Source organism: Macrosteles quadrilineatus, unplaced genomic scaffold (genome assembly GCF_028750875.1).
Source record: "Macrosteles quadrilineatus isolate MER2022 unplaced genomic scaffold, UCM_ALF_1.0 Scaffold_8__2_contigs__length_117827958, whole genome shotgun sequence".
Taxonomy (NCBI): domain Eukaryota; kingdom Metazoa; phylum Arthropoda; class Insecta; order Hemiptera; family Cicadellidae; genus Macrosteles; species Macrosteles quadrilineatus.
Window position 1 is genome coordinate 82,609,720 of NW_026542601.1, and position 19,554 is coordinate 82,629,273.

At 35.4% G+C, this 19,554-nt stretch overlaps 1 protein-coding gene across 3 annotated transcripts in view; it reads left to right on the top strand.

Annotated features, from left to right (window-relative positions):
- The window catches only part of LOC128999463 (protein spire-like), a 205,204-nt gene that overhangs the window by 107,739 nt on the left and 77,911 nt on the right, over positions 1 to 19,554 (top strand). For 2 of the 3 annotated variants that reach the window (XM_054426000.1, XM_054426002.1), the window contains exons 6-8: positions 5,144 to 5,173; positions 11,780 to 12,022; positions 14,340 to 14,463. In XM_054426000.1, coding sequence (XP_054281975.1) covers positions 5,144 to 5,173; positions 11,780 to 12,022; positions 14,340 to 14,463 — 397 coding nt within the window. The remainder of the gene's footprint in view (positions 1 to 5,143; positions 5,174 to 11,779; positions 12,023 to 14,339; positions 14,464 to 19,554) is intronic. The other variant, XM_054426001.1, reaches the window with a different exon arrangement.

The window sequence follows — 19,554 nt, forward strand, 5'->3', positions numbered from 1 at the left end:
TTAAATATGAATACTCATAAGGTTAACATGGGGAACTACAGAGCCACTGGGGCGGAGCCCGAAGGGATTTTTGAGATAAGAATATGCCTATATGTTAATCGGGAATGTGAGCTATCAACATGCCAAATTTCAGCCCAATCCGTCCAGTGGTTTATGCGTGATTGACCTTCAAACACACAAACAAACAAACAAACACACAAACTTTCACATTTATAATATTAGTAAGATGGATTTTCCAAAATTTTAGAAATTTGCGGAGAATTGTGAATCAGTAATAGCATATATCCCCTTAGTACATTTCCCTTAGATTTCTCATCCTTATGGAGCAGCTGAAACCAATTGTATTGTTAGTTCTGTCCCGTTCACTGTAGAGGTTGTGTTTTGTTTACAATTTGTTGTTTACAGTCATTTAAAACCACGTTTAATCAAATAAAAACGATCTAATCCAAAACAATAACTCGTCCCCTAGTAATAGAACCAAACAGTACAGCACAAATCATGAAATTAACCATAAAATAATAGTTACTAAATTTCGTCGACACTAGCAATAAGTGTCACCGGACATAAACTAGACACGAAAAACGAGCTTCAAAATGTAGGCTACAATAGGTTGAGAAGTCTACTTTTGTTGGTTTGGTTAACTGCAGTTTTTTAACATGTTTTACTAATTAATCAAAGAAATTAAATCAATCATAAAGTTCTGCTACATTTTACACTTAAAGTGTTCAAGCTGCGTATAAACTGAAGGCCAATCAATGTGAATTCTTTGTAGAGCAGTGCTAACACGATGTCTAGAAGGGGTGTCTATCGTTGCACAACTCGGGCACGATATCCGAATTATGATCCCTTTTGTTTGTTCTACTTGACCCGCGTTTATCACGAATCAAGCTTTACCTCCTCATTTACTGTAATGGCCAAATCGATTCGGTTTCAAAAAGTAATATGTCGAAATAGTGTAATTATTTACGCGTGTAGTTTTGAACTCGTGTTGGTTGATCTAAGATTATAATAACTATATTTTAAAACATTTTGAATAGCTCCTTAAAAATGGCTACACTTATTGGAAATAAGGTGATATCGTTTAGTTTCGATTGCATTTGTACATTTCTTCTTTGTCCATTTTCTTCTTTGTTCATATTCTACGTTTTATAGACTACATGTGCCTGTTGCAAATGGCAAATAGTACATAAAACTTATTCAGTATAACCTAATTTTGAGGCTTAGTTACCATATATAAATCCCAAAGCACCCATGAACTTTTGAGAAAACTAAAAGTCCCACCCCCCATAAACCTTATACTTAAAACGTTCGTCATGACGAGAAATCTTGCGCAAAATTCCGTTATTTCATAAATTGCCCTTTAAGGTTGTAATTCCTTTGTAAATAGAACTTTCCACATACCTAATGTTAAAAATACCTCAGCTGTACTTATTTGTTTGTTATTCTTTCAATGTATTACCTTATTGAAATTAGGTGTGATTATTTGTTTGAATTACTGTATTCTTTTTTGTTTATTTCAGCTTAACTTAACCAACCATTAGTGTTATTAATACTTATGAAGTCAATCAGTGCAGTAGAACCTTTATAACAAAACTATTGGGGATTATTGAATAAGACTTTTTATCAAGGTTAACTTCTTACCAAGGTTAGCAATAACACGTGATTAGAGGTAGAATAAGTTCTAGGGGATTTTAAAATGACACTTGTTTTCAAGGGTGACTTGTTATCGAGGGTCTTCTTATCGAGGTTCCTCTTAATAAGTCATTCAATAAAAAAAACTTTTTGATGTACGAACAAAGTATTTAAGTAAACACTTTCCTCACATAGGTTTGCCTGTTCTAACCTACTCGATTGTTAACATAAAGGTGTAATACTGTATGCTGTGAACAGGTGCAAGATCCTATGATAATATTACCAGTGTGTTTTGAGAGGTTCTCCCCCCTTTCCCTCCCCCTAACATCCCTTTAAAACTCTCAACCACTTACCATAGTTTGTGTAATGATGTTACCCAGTTACCCTTCTTTGTTCTCAGCTAATGTAAGTCTAATGGAAAACTCATAATGGTGTACATTATGTTATAGGCAATATTTATGAAGTCAAAAGTTAAGGAAGTTTTCCAAACAACTTCCATCAATTTTGCTGCAAACTCTTTACATGCTTTTATGTTGTGTTATAGGAAATATTCTGTAAAAAGGTACAAACTACACTCATTAATTTGCTTTTCCAATTTATAATTACCCTGTTAAAGTTTTATGAGGTTGAATGTTTAACTTTAATATTTTTCATCTTTTTGCCTTTTCTATTTATACTTTTCCCACTGTAAGTATCGTAGTAAGGTGATGAATACAACATAGGTATTCTTCTTAATAAAATGTACAACTAAATTTAGGATAAACCGTAGGATTTAGTCAATAATATCTCTCAATATTAAACAAAATCAAATAACTTTATCTCGCCCCTTATTGGAAACAAAATTAAAAAGTATTAAGCTGCTATTTATTGCTTATGTCAGATATTGTCTATACTCTATACAAAAACACCTAAAATTTGATATTTCATTACTTTTACTTTTTTATTGATTGAACCTACAAAATTATTTCTGTTAAAGAATTTTGGAGTCTATTTGTTCAGTTGTATAACTAACCTAGTGTTCAGTGTCAAACGTAAACCTATCCTATCCCTTTGTTAAAGTTTTCGCCAGTTTTTTTTTTCATCAAAATCGTTGTAGTTAATGTGAGCCACCGACAGATTGTGCTGATCTAAATCACTTATTTCTGTCAAATACAACTTTTTACTAAGTTTAACTAGTGCGGTGACTTATTGTGAGCTATAGCAACTGTTATGACCCATCAACTTAATCAGCAACATAAAATAGGGGAGAAAATATAATTTTAAATCTTAGCGAATTCTGTGACTGGCTCATATAACTATGTTCTTTTTTATAATTGGCGACAGCCATTATAGATAGGGTCCATATAGATGGTCCATATAGATAGGGTGTCTACTTCAGTATCCAATAATTTATGGTTCAACAATACAGTATTTAAAAACTGTACTACATTATTGATTTTAACCGTTCTACATTTTTGTATGAGGATTAAATCAGAGTACCTGGGGACCGAGCTTTGCTCGGGGAAAATCATTAGTTCACTCTGAAAGCAGTCTTGGTATTGGAGATACATAAATCCATTCCCAAACTCCACACGGTTTGCCTTTACTACGTCCTACACCATTTCCTACGTCATGGACCTGTTTCCCTGCATTCCCATAGCACTTTAGGATTGTAGATACCTTAATCTAATCGTTACTAACAGATCCCACACTCCGGACAGCTCGCCTTGACTACTTCCTTCACCGCTTCCAACGTAGCGGACCTGTTTTCCTCCCTTCCCATAGCATTTCAGAATTGCAGACACCTTAATCTAATCGTCATAAACAGTTCTCATGCTCCATACTACTTGCCTTTACTACTTCCTTCACCACTTCCTACGTCGCAAACCTGTTTCCCTCCCTTCCCATTGCATTTAAAGATTGCAGATACCTTAATCTAATCGTCATAAACAGTTCCCACACTCCGGACTACTCGCCTTGACTACTTCCTTCACCACTTCCTACGTCGCGGACCTGTTTCCCTCCCTTCCTATAGCATTTTAGGATTGCAAATACCTTAATCTAATCGTCATAAACAGTTCCCACACTCCGGACAGCTCGCCTTGAATACTTCCTTCACCACTTCCTACGTCGTGGACCTGTTTCCCTCCCTTCCCAAAGCATTTTAGGATTGCAAATACCTTAATCTAATCATCATAAACAGTTCCCACGCTCCAGACAGCTCGCCTTAACTACTTCCTTCACCACTTCCTACGTCACTGACCTGTTTCCCTCCCTTCCCATAGCATTTCAGGATTGCCCATACCCTTATCTAATCGTCATAAACAATTCCCACACTCCGGACAGCTCACCTTGACTTCACCACTTCCTTCACCACTTCCTACGTCACGGACCTGTTTCCCTCCCTTCCCATAGCATTTTAGGATTGCCCATACCCTTATCTAATCGTCATAAACAGTTCCCACACTTCGGACAGCTCGCCTTGACTACTTCCTTCACCACTTCCTACGTCACGGACCTGTTTCCCTCCCTTCCCATAGCATTTTAGGATTGCCCATACCCTTATCTAATCGTCATAAACAGTTCCCACACTCCGGACAGCTCGCTTTGACTACTTCCTTCACCACTTCCTACGTCGCGGACCTGTTTTCCTTCCTTCCCATAGCATTTTAGGATTGCAGATACCTTAATCTAATCAACATAAACAGTTCCCACACTCCGGACTACTCGCCTTGACTACTTCCTTCATCACTTCCTACGTCACGGACCTTTTTCCCTCCATTCCCATATTATTTTATGATTGCCTTTACTACTTCTCTCACCACTTCCTACGTCGCGGACCTGTTTCCTTCCCTTCCCATAGCATTTTAGGATTGCAGATACCTTAATCTATTCGTCATAAACAGATTCCAGACTTCGCACTGCTACCCTTGACTACAATGTATCGAGTAATCTTCAGTATAATCTTTGCTAAATATTAACAAGTGATGTTTTTCCTTTTGTACTGTATTTGCAATTTGCTAGTATACTGTGGGTAGTTGGCTTATGAACACATGCTACAACTTCAAGTCTTTTGTTTACTTTTTCCTTGTTATTTAATTCAACCAACATGGTTACCTAGCAACCCATAAGACTAATGTTAAAAAATGTGATTTTCAGTTTCATTTTTCTACGTAATTAGATTTTTGTTGGCAGTTCTGACTGCAGTAAACTCGTTTTTAGGCCAGAAATAAACTATTTACAACATTTGAAGAAAATCGTCGGAGCCGTTTTCGAGATCTTGTTTGCAAGCAAGCAAGCATACATACATACATACATACAAGCAAACATTGCTCGTATTAGAGTATAGGATTCGACTGTGCATCACGTGCTCATTCTGTACTACATTTGAGTCCTGTGCGTGTGTGAGTCGTTTACAGACATTGGTGTGCGTGTGTGAGTGTACCATGTCCAATCCGTGATAGATGTTAGCCAGGTGAGAGTAAAGATCATGTGCAACTGATGTATTGCTAATGTTCCCATTTGCCCCTAGCCTAACCTCCGGATATGGAGAACGTTGCAAGTAGGTATCGCACGCTTACTGTCTGCTGTAGTTGTGTAGTCTTAGTGCATGTACACTGTAGTTCGTTAGAACTTTGTCTTCCTAAGGACAGTTTAAGAGTTAAGTGCTTTCTTCCAAGCAATTCGTCCTTGAAAGCCAAAGAAGCCCTTTTCGTCATCCAAAAGAATTTATGTGTCAATGTTTCCCAAAAGTTAACGGTAGCTCTTCAAAGTCATCCAGCTACATTTTTAATACAATGTATATGACAGTAGTGTTTGTTATCCAAAATACTTTATGTGTGCTAATTATCAACAAAACCTGTAGGTATAGTTCTTCCTTAATATATTTTCTAAATCCTCTAGCTACACTTTTGAAACAACTGTGTCTGCAAGACCTCTTTGACCACCAAAAGATACGAATTCGTGTTAATTATTCCAAAATCATCCAGGCACTTTTACGTTTAAGGTTTCAAGCAAAGTAAAAACTTAATCTGGTCCACATAGCTTTAAAAATGCTTGAAGACCAAAAATATAGAAACGATATGTCACAAATGCCCTACAATAACCATTGTTTTATGTGAAAGATCCTAAGCTCCTAGGTAAATTTTCCTCGCAGGTTTTCAACTTCAAACTTCAGATTTGAATAAATATACAAATTCTTTATAGTATCGGAAAACAAAAAGGCTAAACCAATGTTTCTGCTTCGTGACACTTTCTTAATGATCATGTTGAAGATTTCCCCAGGGAAATTTTCCAAGTTGAATCCAACTTAAGTATTTTACAAAATGTTCTAACTTTTGTTATTAGAAGGATTCCCCTTTTTAGAAGTACTATTATTTTACACTTCATTTAGTATCATGTTGATGGCATGAAAGCATTTTTTACTAATACAAAATTGTTATGGCTTTCACTACATTCATTCAGGGATTTCAGACGTAGTTTTATGTAAATACACCCTGAATTCTCGTGAAGCTCAGGGCTTCCTTAGTACAAGTACAGACTGAACACCAACCCTTCTTTGAGACCCTCCCTAGCTCTTCTGTGGCTTCTGTTCTCACAACTAATCAATCGAATCGTTTATCCTCAAACATAAAATAACTCCATAAAGTAGTGAAACTATGTTAGTTAGGGGTTGAAATCCAGCAATTTTGTAAATTAGAATGTGTATAATGAAACAGTTTTATTGAGTTGTGTCTTGAAGGAAGTGGACTCGAACAATATTAACTGGTCTTTGGTGCTAAAGTGCTGTGCGAAAAACATTGTTATCTCTATATAAAAAATTCAATTTTTTTTTTTTTTCTAAACGTAGATGTAAACTTTTTTACAATCTCATCTCTATAGATAGTAATGTGATCGTAGTATGTTTATAGATATAAATGCATCCACAATGATTTATGAATTTATTCTTACTATTGTATAACTATGAAAATAGCTATACCATCATCTATCGTACAGCATACAATAAAGAAGTCTCTCCTTTGTACGAAAGCGAATATTTACTTGAGTTTTTATATTTTTTAAGAGTGTTTTTTGTTGCTGTATTCCATCAGACAAACACACAACATTGCAAAGTACTATTAAATAGGTTTATAATCTAATTCTACATACCTGAGTTAATTGTAGTTTCATAACCAAATTTAAAATAAAAATACCCCCGCCGCAGCAAACCTGCCGTCTAAGCGAATTTCCATTTGGCTGAATTGATTTTCAATCGATCTATTTAAATAACATTAGGTTTAACGAGTACCTAGGTTTGCTGCTACAAGGAAACTAATAAAGTGTGTGTTTTAAGTAAAATAATTATTTCTTAGTAGAAAATGAATATATTTGCCAAGTTTGATCAAAAGATATCCATAAACAAGCAAACTACAACATTTTACAATATTCTCCATAAGAATAACATGGGAATTTTAAATTTACAATTTTTTTAGTTTTCTCCGTAACCAATAACCCTACAAAAACACTTTGATATACTGAATTGTTTGTTTTTTTAAGCTCTTTAAGAAGGTTTAGAGGAAAATTGGGAAATTTTGTGTTTTGAGGGTCAAAAGTGAGAAAAACCAATTTTTACCCCATAAAACCCCCCATAAAACCCTGTTCCCATGGTCCGATCATGCTGGATCGCGAACTCATTCAAGTTTATCCCGCCTTACACCTTCAAACCAAATTTCATCAAAATCGGATAAAAATTACTCAAGTTATCGTGTTCACGGACACATATATATATATATATATATATATATATATATATATATACATATATAAAAATTTTAACGAATGGTGTTTTTGGCCTCTGGGGACATCAAAATGAAAAAGTAAATCGGTCCCGGGCCTAAGTCTTACCATGAGACCTACGGTAATAGCTACTTCCCTATAGGGAAATTCGCTAAAAAAATAATTTCTATACCCATCGCAATATGGGGCCCCCAAAAAATAAGAATAGTTCTAGGTTTAAAGTTTTAAACTATACACAGAAGATCACCATTGAATCCTTTTATTTCCCAGCAGATGGTCATATTTTTATCACACATGATCACGCTTATTGTATAAACATAGTTTGGTAGACTTTAAATTTCAAACCAAACACAATGGTAGACTTCCTCTGACTAGGCTTCTTTATCATGTAGCCTACAATCTACATCCACAAGCTGCCATGTAGCTTAACAAGTTGACTCGCAGCCAGAAGAAAGCGAGAGTAAATGTGTGGTGCTTGTAGTGGTCTGACCCCATTGTGTCACCAGTGCAAGTGTTGTTGCTTTCCTTCAACGTTTGTGTCAAGTTTTCTTACAATTGGAGTTGTAAATAGTGAACTTAAGTGGTGTTAGCTAACTGTAACTGTTGATATTAAAGAATATGGGAGGGGTTGTTAGCTAACTATAACTGTTGTAGTATATTTAACATTATGGGAGGAGTTTCGATTGAGGTAGGCAGGCTGAGAAAGACAAAATGGGTGAAAAAGTATAATTGGTAACGGCAATCCCTTTATGTGTGGTTTACGTAATTATAAAGTTTTTTTACCTACGACCGTTTTAAAGTAGCCGTTTAAGTACAGATCTTAGAATTGAAAAGTTTCTCATAACAGCATTTTTTACTTTCATAACAGCATAGTTTTACTCATAACAACACGGGTAACGGACCAATGAGGTTCAAGGATTGAGAGAGAAGAAGTAAAATTGTAATGATTCAAACTTCAACTAATCAGCTGTTCAGGCCAATTTAATTGTTGAGTGGTGCAATGTTTGGTACAATGTTTCGTTGCATCACTGTCAGTGGCAATGAGAGGTTATAAACGAAAACATAACCCCTCTTAGAAATCATGAGTAGTGATTTTAGTAATTAAAACACTGTCGTAGGTAAAGTAGTGTACGCAACTCGCGTAAATAGTGTTAACGACACGAGTAGGAATTTAAGGTACGAGCCTTACTATTCAAGACAATTCGTGGAGATAAAAAAGATAAGATCGAAAACAATGAGCAAGAAACGACCTGAATCGCTAACGTCTACTAAGTTAAGTGCTCCAAGGGTCAAAATGGTTTGTGTACTGTACTATACCAGCAGTTTTCAAAATATGGTCCTAAATGAGAATATTGCAGTATCGGTCATGCATGTGCATTTTCAAAATAGCCCATTAGAAAACCTGGTAATGGACCACAGACAAGGGAATAAATAATAATTCCATTGTCTGTAATATTACGTAAATAAATACTTCTGACACAGCGATATGTTTGTGGTATATTATCGTCCCAATGCCAATACGAGGATATACTCAGAAATTGCATGTGATCGCTGGATATACCTCAACTTACAGCATTGCTATGTGCTCCTCACCCCAACGCTGTGTAAAAAAAGAAATTACTAATTAGAAGAATGTTACACAAAATTGTAAAATCCTCTGAAAACGTCAATATGCTAACAATAATAATGAAACTTACCCGTTGAAATAGGTAATTAAAATCGTTGGTGTAAAATATTGTCTCTATTTTACAATGCACTTTTGGTACCCTCCTTCATTATACAATATTCGCAAATGCCTCACCCCAACGATACACAATACAATATACATTGTTGAACCACACGCACCATGTTGTAGGGATACATAGCTCCAGTGTATGCTATACCTATATCCTGGAACTGATGTCTTCAACAATGTCAGAAGGTGTGATGTGATAGGTGATTGTGTGCGTGTGTGTGTGTGTGAGTGATAAACCCGTATACCCACGGTTGTGTGAGATGCCTGTTTGCTGGTAATCAACACTTAACCCGGTATTTTCGTGTTCCGTTCACACGCTTCGCTCCGCCTGATTACTTTTTGATAAACGTTGACCCGTGATTTGAGATTGGGTTTTTGGAATGTAATTCTCAGGATTCCTCGGCAATCAGTTTATCTAGACATATTCTCTCGTTTGGTCGCTGTTTAGGAAATCCTTAATATTTAGATACAATATTTTTGGTCTTGGATGATTAAGTGCTGGATATCCTTTTGGTTCCCATTACATAATATTTTAATATTTTAGTTAATATTAGTTTTCGAAAATTCTATAGTTTCTAGAACAAGTCGTATGCCTACTGTAGATAAGAGTGAAACTTAACCGATTTTTGCACTTGAATTCTATTTTAGCTTGATCTTAGTTTGCCAATCAACACACATAACCTTCCCATGTGGTAATTCCATTGATTGATTGGAGTCAAAAGTTGTTGGTTTACAAACGTAAATAAGACTCAGGCTAACAACCTTGTATTGGAGATGTACTATGGTATATTAGCTCCACGCTGTCGCCATATGGAGGTATGCTGTGCTGTGGACGACCCACATGCAAATGCAAGTCCAGTCGTGCTGCGTGCTTCTCTGCTATCTGGAGATCTGCCCTGGCCTAGTTCATTGTAACTGCTGTCTTCTGTCCTACAATCGACACAAGGAGTTTTGGCGTGACAAAATCCCTTGTTTACCCATGTTTCTTTTTCCGTTTGTGGTTTTGTGAAAAATTTATTTCTCTCTAAATATCAGGAGTCATGAGGTTACTTGTTTAGGTATGTGAACACCTCAGAGTAGAAATTAGAAGGTTTGCTTTTACAATCAAGGTGGACTGTGGATTTCCTGTCTTCGGGAAGATGTGCGAGTCTTGTTAAATGGTGATTATAGTTGTGCGTTACTTGCGCCAAAGAGTTCCTCAATTGCGCCAAGCCCTTAAAGGGTCCCAAAATTGTTCCTTAGTTGCGCCAAGCCCAAGCCAGGGGGTGAATTGCCAGCAGAAGGTTCTTGTTTATATGTCATACTAACCTAACATAACCTAACCAAACCTATTCAATAATACGGTCATCGAAGGCCGCCACTTGGTGCAGTTAATGAACTGAAAGTATTGGGTGGCTCCCTGGAGTAGTTGGCGCAATTCAGGAATACCCGACTACCTGGCGCAATTAATGCCCACCCGGCAAGTTCCGAATGCACTGATACAACCTTCGAGACAAGCAGTAGAACCTCGAAAACAAGACTCATGGGAACTAAATAAGACTTGTAATCAAGGTGGACTTCTTATCGAAGTCTAAAATAACATGTGTTTAGGGGTAAAATAAATTCTTGCAGATTTGAAAATGACACTAATCATCAAAGTTTGACTTACTATTGAGAGTCTTATTGAGGTTCCACTGCACAATCATATAATGAATACACATTCTTTGCTACAATTCCACTCAAGACCAAGGTTTGCCGATATAGATTGTTCCTCTCAGATCAAAGTGCTACAACCAAATTATGCGATAGTGGGAAAATAGGGTATTTGGAAACTGTTTTTATTGCAAATTTAGCACAAGAAAACAAAATATTGTATTATGAGCCTATACTTTTACGAGAAAAGTTTTAAGTTCCACGTATACAGTTTTTACAGATACAAAAGTACTAGGTTACAATTACTGGGTAGTAATTACTTGTAATTACATAAACAGTAAACACTTGGTAGAATTAATGTTTAAGAACGGATCGATTCTTCGAACAAACTCAAAGGTTGTAGCCATTGATTATAATATTACTAGATCATCTTCATACATATTATTAACCTGCGACATCGTTATAGTTTCGTAGCAGGTGTCAGTTTCGAACATGTGGTTATTTAGTAAGCAATGACCCCTTTCAAACCGCAATTTTGACACGTAAGTTTATAGAATAAATTTCCGGCAACTTAGTTCTCTTATTTCCTGTTTAAACAGTATAATAAAAATTTATAGTTTTAGATTGGCTGCTGTATTTTATTGGAAGTACCACATCTCTCCCAAATCGTAGAAGATTTACAATATAAACCCACCATTCTATGTAGATACTCCTATCTACATAGAACATGTTTTTCTTCTTTCTCTCTCTTTTTTCCTAGCCTCCAATTTCTTCCACGTTACTTCACACTATGTCTGAAGGGGGTCGCGGCATTATCACTGTGATAAAATCCATTGGTGATTTTCAGGATTTGAACCCGTGACCTCCGGAACCGAACGCTCAACCACGAGACCAGCTCGTTCCCTGAAACAGCACTCGGGTTTCTCTTCAAAATGGATGAATCTTACGCATTTCAGTTTAACATTTAATGCGAATTTACGAAGATTAATGCTATGAAGTATTTTAACATATTGTGTTCATTTTCAGGCTCGCCTCTGGGTCCAGGTGATCCGCGAGTTGAGGCATGGAGTACAACTTAAGAAGGTGTGCTACAGCAGAACTCCCATAGAGTACGAACTGACGCCGTACGAGATTCTGATGGACGACATCCGCAGTAGGAGGTATAAGTTGAACAAAGTTATGGTGGACGGAACAATTCCCCATAGGGTGAAGAAGGACGCACATGCGGTCATACTGGAGTTCATCAGGTCCAGGCCACCACTGAGAAAGGTGAGGGATAGTGGAGGGTGAGGAAATGGGGGAGGGTAACAGGTGAGGAATCTAAGGGTAACGAGGAGAAGGTGGGGAATTGGGTGAGGGAGTAGGGGGAAAATCATAGGTCGGGGTAAGACATCGAGTTAAAGGAAGTTGGACACAAGGAAAAATTGTAGGTAAAGAAGAATAAGGTGTAGAATAATACAAGGTCGAAAAATAGAGATAGATAACGGTAAGATGTTAAGCAAAGGAATATGTTCATGAGGGAAAATTCTGGGTGAAGGTTACAGAAGATAGGATGTAAGGTAGACGTTTTACAAATTAAGACTAAAGGTGAGATAGGATACGGTAAAGAGGAAAATAGGAAGGAAAGAATATAGTTCCTGGTAGGACTTTAGGTAAGAAAAATGGCCTCAAATGAAATTTGAAGGAAAAGTTTATTGTGGAAGTGGGTATAGTAGTGGAAGTGGATAAGGGTAAGACCCAATGTCGGGGTAAAGGGTTATTGCAAGGGAGGGATAACTCAAAATGGCCAAACAAGATATTTGAGGTGATGTAGAAGAAGGATGTGGTAATGGTAAGACATATGCAGAGGTAAGGCGATAGGTCAGTGAGAAGTACAAGTTTAAAGGACAAGAAAGGCGAGGGAAAGAGAGACATAGGGAGAATGATAGGTGAATTTAAAGTAAAGGGAAATTGCCATAAATGATAAATTTAAAGGAAATTGTGAGGGCGAGGGATGAGAAAACGGTGAAAAAATTGAAAAAGGATTATAGGTGGGTGTAAGACATTAATCTAAGCGAGAAGGCAAAATAATTAAATTGAGGATAAGTGTGGAAGTTATACATTGACAGTGTAAAGATGATGAGACTGTTATTATGTGTATAAAACTACTAAATAACAATTAATTCAACGAATTCGGAGTAAGCATGAAAAAGTATAATTCCGCACTATCATTGCCAAATATTTTACTAATTTTTAATTTTTGTTGGCTATTGTAATCGTTTTACAGTATTTTAATATTTTTAAATAGGTTAAGTTCGACCAGGTTCAATGGTCTAGCTTAAAGTCTAACTTAAACTTCAATATGATATAGTAAGTAAGTTAATCCTTATGCATCAATATCGTAAGCGATAAAAGAAATATTACGTAATAATTATCAAAATATTTAAGCATAATCCCTACCGCACCATCCTAAACTACAACCATAAACAGGTCGTTAGTTTTTAGAAATCACAGGTTCCATCGTATTATCGACATAAATAATACGTTTCCTCGGCATTTCCTTGGTTGCCCGCAGAAATTCGGCTCTTGAAATATAGAAAGTAGTTGGGACTAGTTTTATAGCTTAACCACGGCCCACTACTAATTCGGGGACGCAGTTAAAACCGTTGTAAATTTGAGGGTGGACACTCACTTTCTAAGCTTTTTAAGCTAAATTATCCTCTTGGTCCTTTGTCGCCGAGTAGGAGGACGTTTTGCCACTACTTTAACGGCCTCTTTGTGTAAAAAGACTTTCGAAAACGTAAAATTATACAACTAACGTACCGTTTTTATAACCAAGTTTGGAACGTGTAGTTTCTAATGCTAATTTCGAATTTCTCATTTATTGTTTTAATTGTTTATTGTTGAATAATTTGTCTACTCGTGTTGTGGTTTTCTAATATTTCCATGTTAGTTGCGGTAATTTTCACATTATTCTTGCTATTGTTAGCTTTAATTTTTCATGGATTTTGATTTTTCTTAGGCCTACAGTGTAGATGTTTTTGTTTAATGCTTTTTATCCCATGTAAATTATATGTACTCATATTATTTTACTATATAAATATAGTAGAAGGATATTTACACTTATATAAAATATATATATTTACACAAAACGAAATTTTATTTTACAACCCAACATATTATTACAAGGACTTAACAAAGTGGGGATTCACTAAAGTTAGTACAGTGAAGTAAAATTATAATATAATAAAGAAATAATTTTAACAATAGAAGTTTATTTGTGCAATTGAACTAGTAAACAAAAATAATTAGCAATGAACTTGATGACTAAAAGTTTATTTCCTACTGTAGAGAAAACTTTTTCGTGACATATCATATTAAATATTAACAACACAGCAATAAAATCAACCATTGTTAGACAACTCTACTGACATCACGTAAAATTTTAAAAGACCAAAAGTTAAGATCATATTCTAAAAATAGAGTTAAGATGAAGTTGGTTATGAAGTGTTGTGGCCAGGAGTAGGAATTGTGGTTCTTAGATTATGTAACAAATTAACTTTTATTTTGTTAATTCATTCAGATCTAATTGCTATGTTCTTGGCAGGCGTCGGAGAGGAAATTGGCTCCAAAAGCCTACCAGACGGCGACACCAAGAGAAAAACTCCTAGAATCAATAAAACAAGGCCAAGCCAAGCTGAGGCCTTCGGCCAGTCCGCTCAAGAAAAAAGGTAAGTTTATTTGTGTGTATAAAATAGAAATAATTGGTGTATTTCTGCATGTGTAGGACGTAGATACGAGCTTCTGATTGCGAAGGAAAGGTATACAGCACCACAGAAATAAAAAGGTGAACTTAACACTTAATAAAGAAAATAATTATGTTAAGACTTTTAAAGACAATTAAATTGTATAAGGCTACGTGATTCACTTTACAATTAAATAGTTTTAGGCCGGGGCCACACGTGGCGGATCGTCCGCGTGGCTTATGATCGCGCGATCATAAGCCGCGCGAAGGTGTCCCGGCCACACGGGGCGGATGAACCGCTTCCGGTTCGGGGTTGAGGTTTCCCAGCCTACGTACTGAGCTTATAACATGGTTTAATTCACTCGTTCTCGTTGTAGTCATGGAAGAAACTCGTATTTAGTTTGTGCATTAGAAGCGTGTGGTGAGCTAGATCCTAAGGCAAACCGAAATCATTGGGTCCATCATTTCATAACCGATAAACCATTTGTGTTCCAAACCTTTTACGAGCACATGCGAAACCATAGTTCGGAGTCTTTTTACTTTCTCCCCCTATACCATAGTATATGGAGAAAGTATTGTTTTCGTCAAAATTTTCGAGTTTGAGTTTTGAGTGGATATATTCGTTTTGGGTCCCCCTGGACCCAAAAAAGTGGTTTTCGAAGTGATGTCTGTGTGTGTGTGTGTGTGTGTGTGTCTGTGTGTCTGTGTGTCTGTGTGTCTGTGTGTCTGGATGTGTACAGAGCTAGAGACTACACCTGTGGTCCGATTTCGATGAAATTTGGTATGTAGGTTCTAATCCATGGTATCTCCAGGCGTTTTTTTCATTTTTTTGAAATTTTGATTTTTAATGGGGATTTTCCCATAAAAACCCATAAAAAACCGGAAAAATCTGATTTTCTCAAAAATGGCCCGAACGATTTTTATAAAAATTTAGTATGTTGTAGCCCTTTAAATTCTGAACAAAATGGTACAAATCCCATTTCTGTAAAAATTACGGTTCAAAAGTTATGGTAAATTATGTTATTTTCCCATAAAAATCCCATAAAATAACGAAAAATAGGATTTTAGACAAAAAATCCGTTTTTATTTAACATAGTATGTTATGATCCTTACAATTTTGATAGTTTTTCTCATTTCTTAGAAACTTTTATTTTTAATGGGTATTTTCCCATAAAACCCCATAAAATGACGGAAAAAAAAGATTTTCCCAAAAATGGCCTGAACGATTTTGATAAAAATTTAGTATGTTATAGTCCTTTATATTCTGAACAAAATGGTACAAATCCCATCTCTGTAAAAATTACGGTTCAAAAGTTATTGTAAATTATGTTATTTCCCCATAAAAACCCCATAAAACAACGGAAAATCATATTTTCCCAATATTGGCTCGAACGATTTTGATAAAAATTTAGTATGTTATATTCCTTTAAATTCTGAAGAAAATCTTACAAATCCCATTTCCGTATATTTACTCTCACCGCTTACACGTGATAAAGGTTGTTGACTAACTTACGGGAGAAAGTATGTGTCAGAATGCTGATACCGTTTATTTTTTGTTGTTATTTTCGCATGTAGATAGAATCGTTTGACGAGCTACTTCAATTGCTTTGACCGCATATAACTAAGGAAGATATACTCATGAGAAATGTACAACATGAGAAATCCCACATTATCATTAACAAGTTCTATTGATTTGTCTGTATCGAACATTTTACACCTATAAACCGAAATGCACAAGCACAAACTAAAAAAAACCACTACAAATGCTTGAAAATGAGCTCCAACGGCGCGGACAATCCGCATCGTGTGGCCACTCTCATAAGACTACGTGTGTCATCCCCTCCAACGCGGCTTATGATCGCGCGGACAATCCGCGACATGGCGCGGACAATCCGCCCAGGCGGCTTAGGATCGCCCCGTGTGGCCACTCTCATTTGATCCAATGTGTTGTCGGACCACGCGGATCATCCGCGTGGTCCGTCCGCGCGGATGATCCGCGTCGTGTGGCCCCGGCCTGGAATCAGAATTTTTATCAAGTCGGTTGTATCATCCGTAAACACGTTTTAGAAAGAAAATGTTCCAAAAACGTTCTAGAAGGCTAGATACTGTAACTACAAATTATTACTACGGAACTGTAATTAGCTTTGACTGTTAATTACAGCTCTCTTGGCAGTCAGAACTGTTAATTAATGTAATTAATGAAAGCTTAATCACTGTTCTATTGGCATTAAAAGCTGAAACCATGGGCAACTCGATTTATTCTATTGTGTCTATCTACGTTAGTGGCATTTAAGTTATATTAACTTTTTTGTTACAAACTCACTGGGAATCGAACCAGCGACCTTCAGATTTGAAGGCGAACACTTTTAATCTTCTCGGCTACCCAAACAATATTCATATAGACCATGATCTGTTGGATATTTTGATGTTACTAAATTGATATTCTACTCAAATTATTGCTACGAGTGCTAAAAACGTTGCATAAGGTGATTAAGTGTCACTTTTTTGATAATGTAAAATGTTTTAACTTTAAATTATGGTATTCATTTGACAATAAAAATATAGTTTTGACTTTTATCTGGTAATAGTACAGTTTTGTTTACAGTACAGTTTTGTATGCTTGTTCCGATGGATCACACAACTAACAAATTACTTTCGTACAGATGCAAATTGACACATTTACAGAATCATTTATTGTCAAATCTACCAGTGAAGAACCCTTATAAACAAAGTTTACATAACTATACAGCTTAACTATCACATCTTACATCAGCAGAAGCTGATAGCGCCACTTAACCTTTCACCTTACATCCAGCGAGGTCATCAGGAAGTTAGGAAGTTCCGTTGGAAAGTTCTCAACAGAATGTGGAAGTTCAGTTGATTGTTGACAAATTAATGATGTCCTGGCGTGAAAGTGCAAGTGCATTCATACTTTATCTAGCTATGTCATGTAGCTGGAATTTTTTTCTCTCAGGTTTTATATACAGTACATGTGGATTAACACTGAAATCTGCTTGGTATCTAGAGATTATTTTTTAACTATTTTTTTTTTTATCCGTCACAGTGGCATAAAATTTGTGTATAGGCTTATGCTTGCTCATTGTTTGAAAATGTTATGGGATAATGTGGAGATGATAATAGGAATTAAGTATGTAGTAATAAGAACACCAACTACTTATTAATCTTATTATCTTGTAATAATATTATTACCATTATTTGAATTATTATCTTGTAATTTCGTTTTTATCAATTACCCCTCACCACCCAATTAGAGACATCATCATTTGGAGATGTTTTCCTTACTCCCAAAAATATTAGGATACCTAGTTTTTTGGAGTTGTATATATTTTAAATTGGCCTCCTTATGCACTAGGCCTAACTCTAGCTCAAAATTGTATAGCCTTTTTGTAACACTACATTTTACAGGGTTTTTTTTTAGTTTTTGTTGTTGGAGTACATAACAGTTTACATTGTAACTTAACTAAAAAACATTCTTTTAGTTACTGTTGAAAGAGTTTATACATTGTGATGCTTCAAATTCAAATATTGAAGGTTTCAAATATTAGTTGTTAGTCCGTCGAATTGTTACATTGATTGACATGTTGTAGGAAAGTAGAAATAGCTGAATTTAACAAAACAATGGTTTTTAATAAATTCGAAGATAAGAATCTTATTTATACTGTATATGCTAAAATATTCCGATTAACTTTGTCAAACATAAAAACAAATATTATAGCAAATGTTGAATGCAACTGTTTTAGCCTACTAAAAATGTATATCCTTAGTTTATTTTGACTTTTAACTAGAATAATGTATTGTAAATTTCAATAAATAATAATTTATAAATATAGTTAAATTAAATTTCTCCACCCGCTCTATAAAAAAAATACATTAATGCCGATGAGAAATGAAGCCTTCAACAGTTGGTGCGCAACTTGATAAGCAAGTATGTACTGCGGCGGGCCGTCATGGTTCGAAGGAACTACAAATGTACATAGTTGTCAAAATGAAATGTTGCTAAATTAAACTTCGTTTCACGTTTTGAAATCAAACAAGCTTTTTAATGAAAAGTAAAAATGCCCTTGGGATATTTACTACTTTTGTACTAGTGGATAAATTGTAGTTTAACTCATATTTAAAAGTTTTTTTAAACGGAACTTTTTTTTGTTTTAGTATACAGACTTGTAACGGCCAAGCGAGTACGGGATGCACTGGGGCAAAGCAAACTATCCTGAATTGAAAGACGAAATTTTACGTTACCATTTGTTTGTCGACACAGAAACTACTAAATGATCAGTTGTAATTGGAATCAATAAAATTATAGTTCAGTTAATTACTGGGTTATTATTTTAATTTATGAGGGGTGTTAAGTACGTAATAATTTGAATTCACAATTGCATTATATTTTCAATGAAAAATTTACCCTTCTTAGGAATATCCAACATTAAACTTTGTCGGATTCCTATTAACAAACATTAAAAACCTTTATTTACGGAATTTGAATTTATTTCAAACTTTTGTCACCAAGAATACGTTTTAAATTGAACTAAAACTTAGGTTTCTGCCAAAATCAAACTGTACTGCAATTGCATTGAAACTATATTTTTATTAGCAATTTTATTTATGAATCCGATTCTGATATTGGTAGTAAGATTTGCTTGTATGGTTAATTTTTTCCCATAAATGTACCAACATTATCTTTTACATGTTTATAAATTATAATATATATTGGAGTTGGTCTTATACAGTTGAAATATGCAAACAAGTTATAGCTGGCCTAAACCAAGATTGATCCGCATAATGATGCATATTTAATTTCGAGTTATTTGTAGACAAACAGAGTTCCGTCTGAATTGTATCTGAATCCATTGATCAACATACTGTGCATAGAGGAATAATAAGTTTGTCATAAAGATATAGGTTTTAGATCAAATTTATGAAATCATTAAAAAAATAATTTTCCTTGAAAAATCGCGAATGTCCAAATACAGGATCGGTAAAAATATTTAAAAGTTGATTTATTTCAAGTATTACACAAAATCTTACTTTTTAGTACCCAAAACATGTCTATGATCGT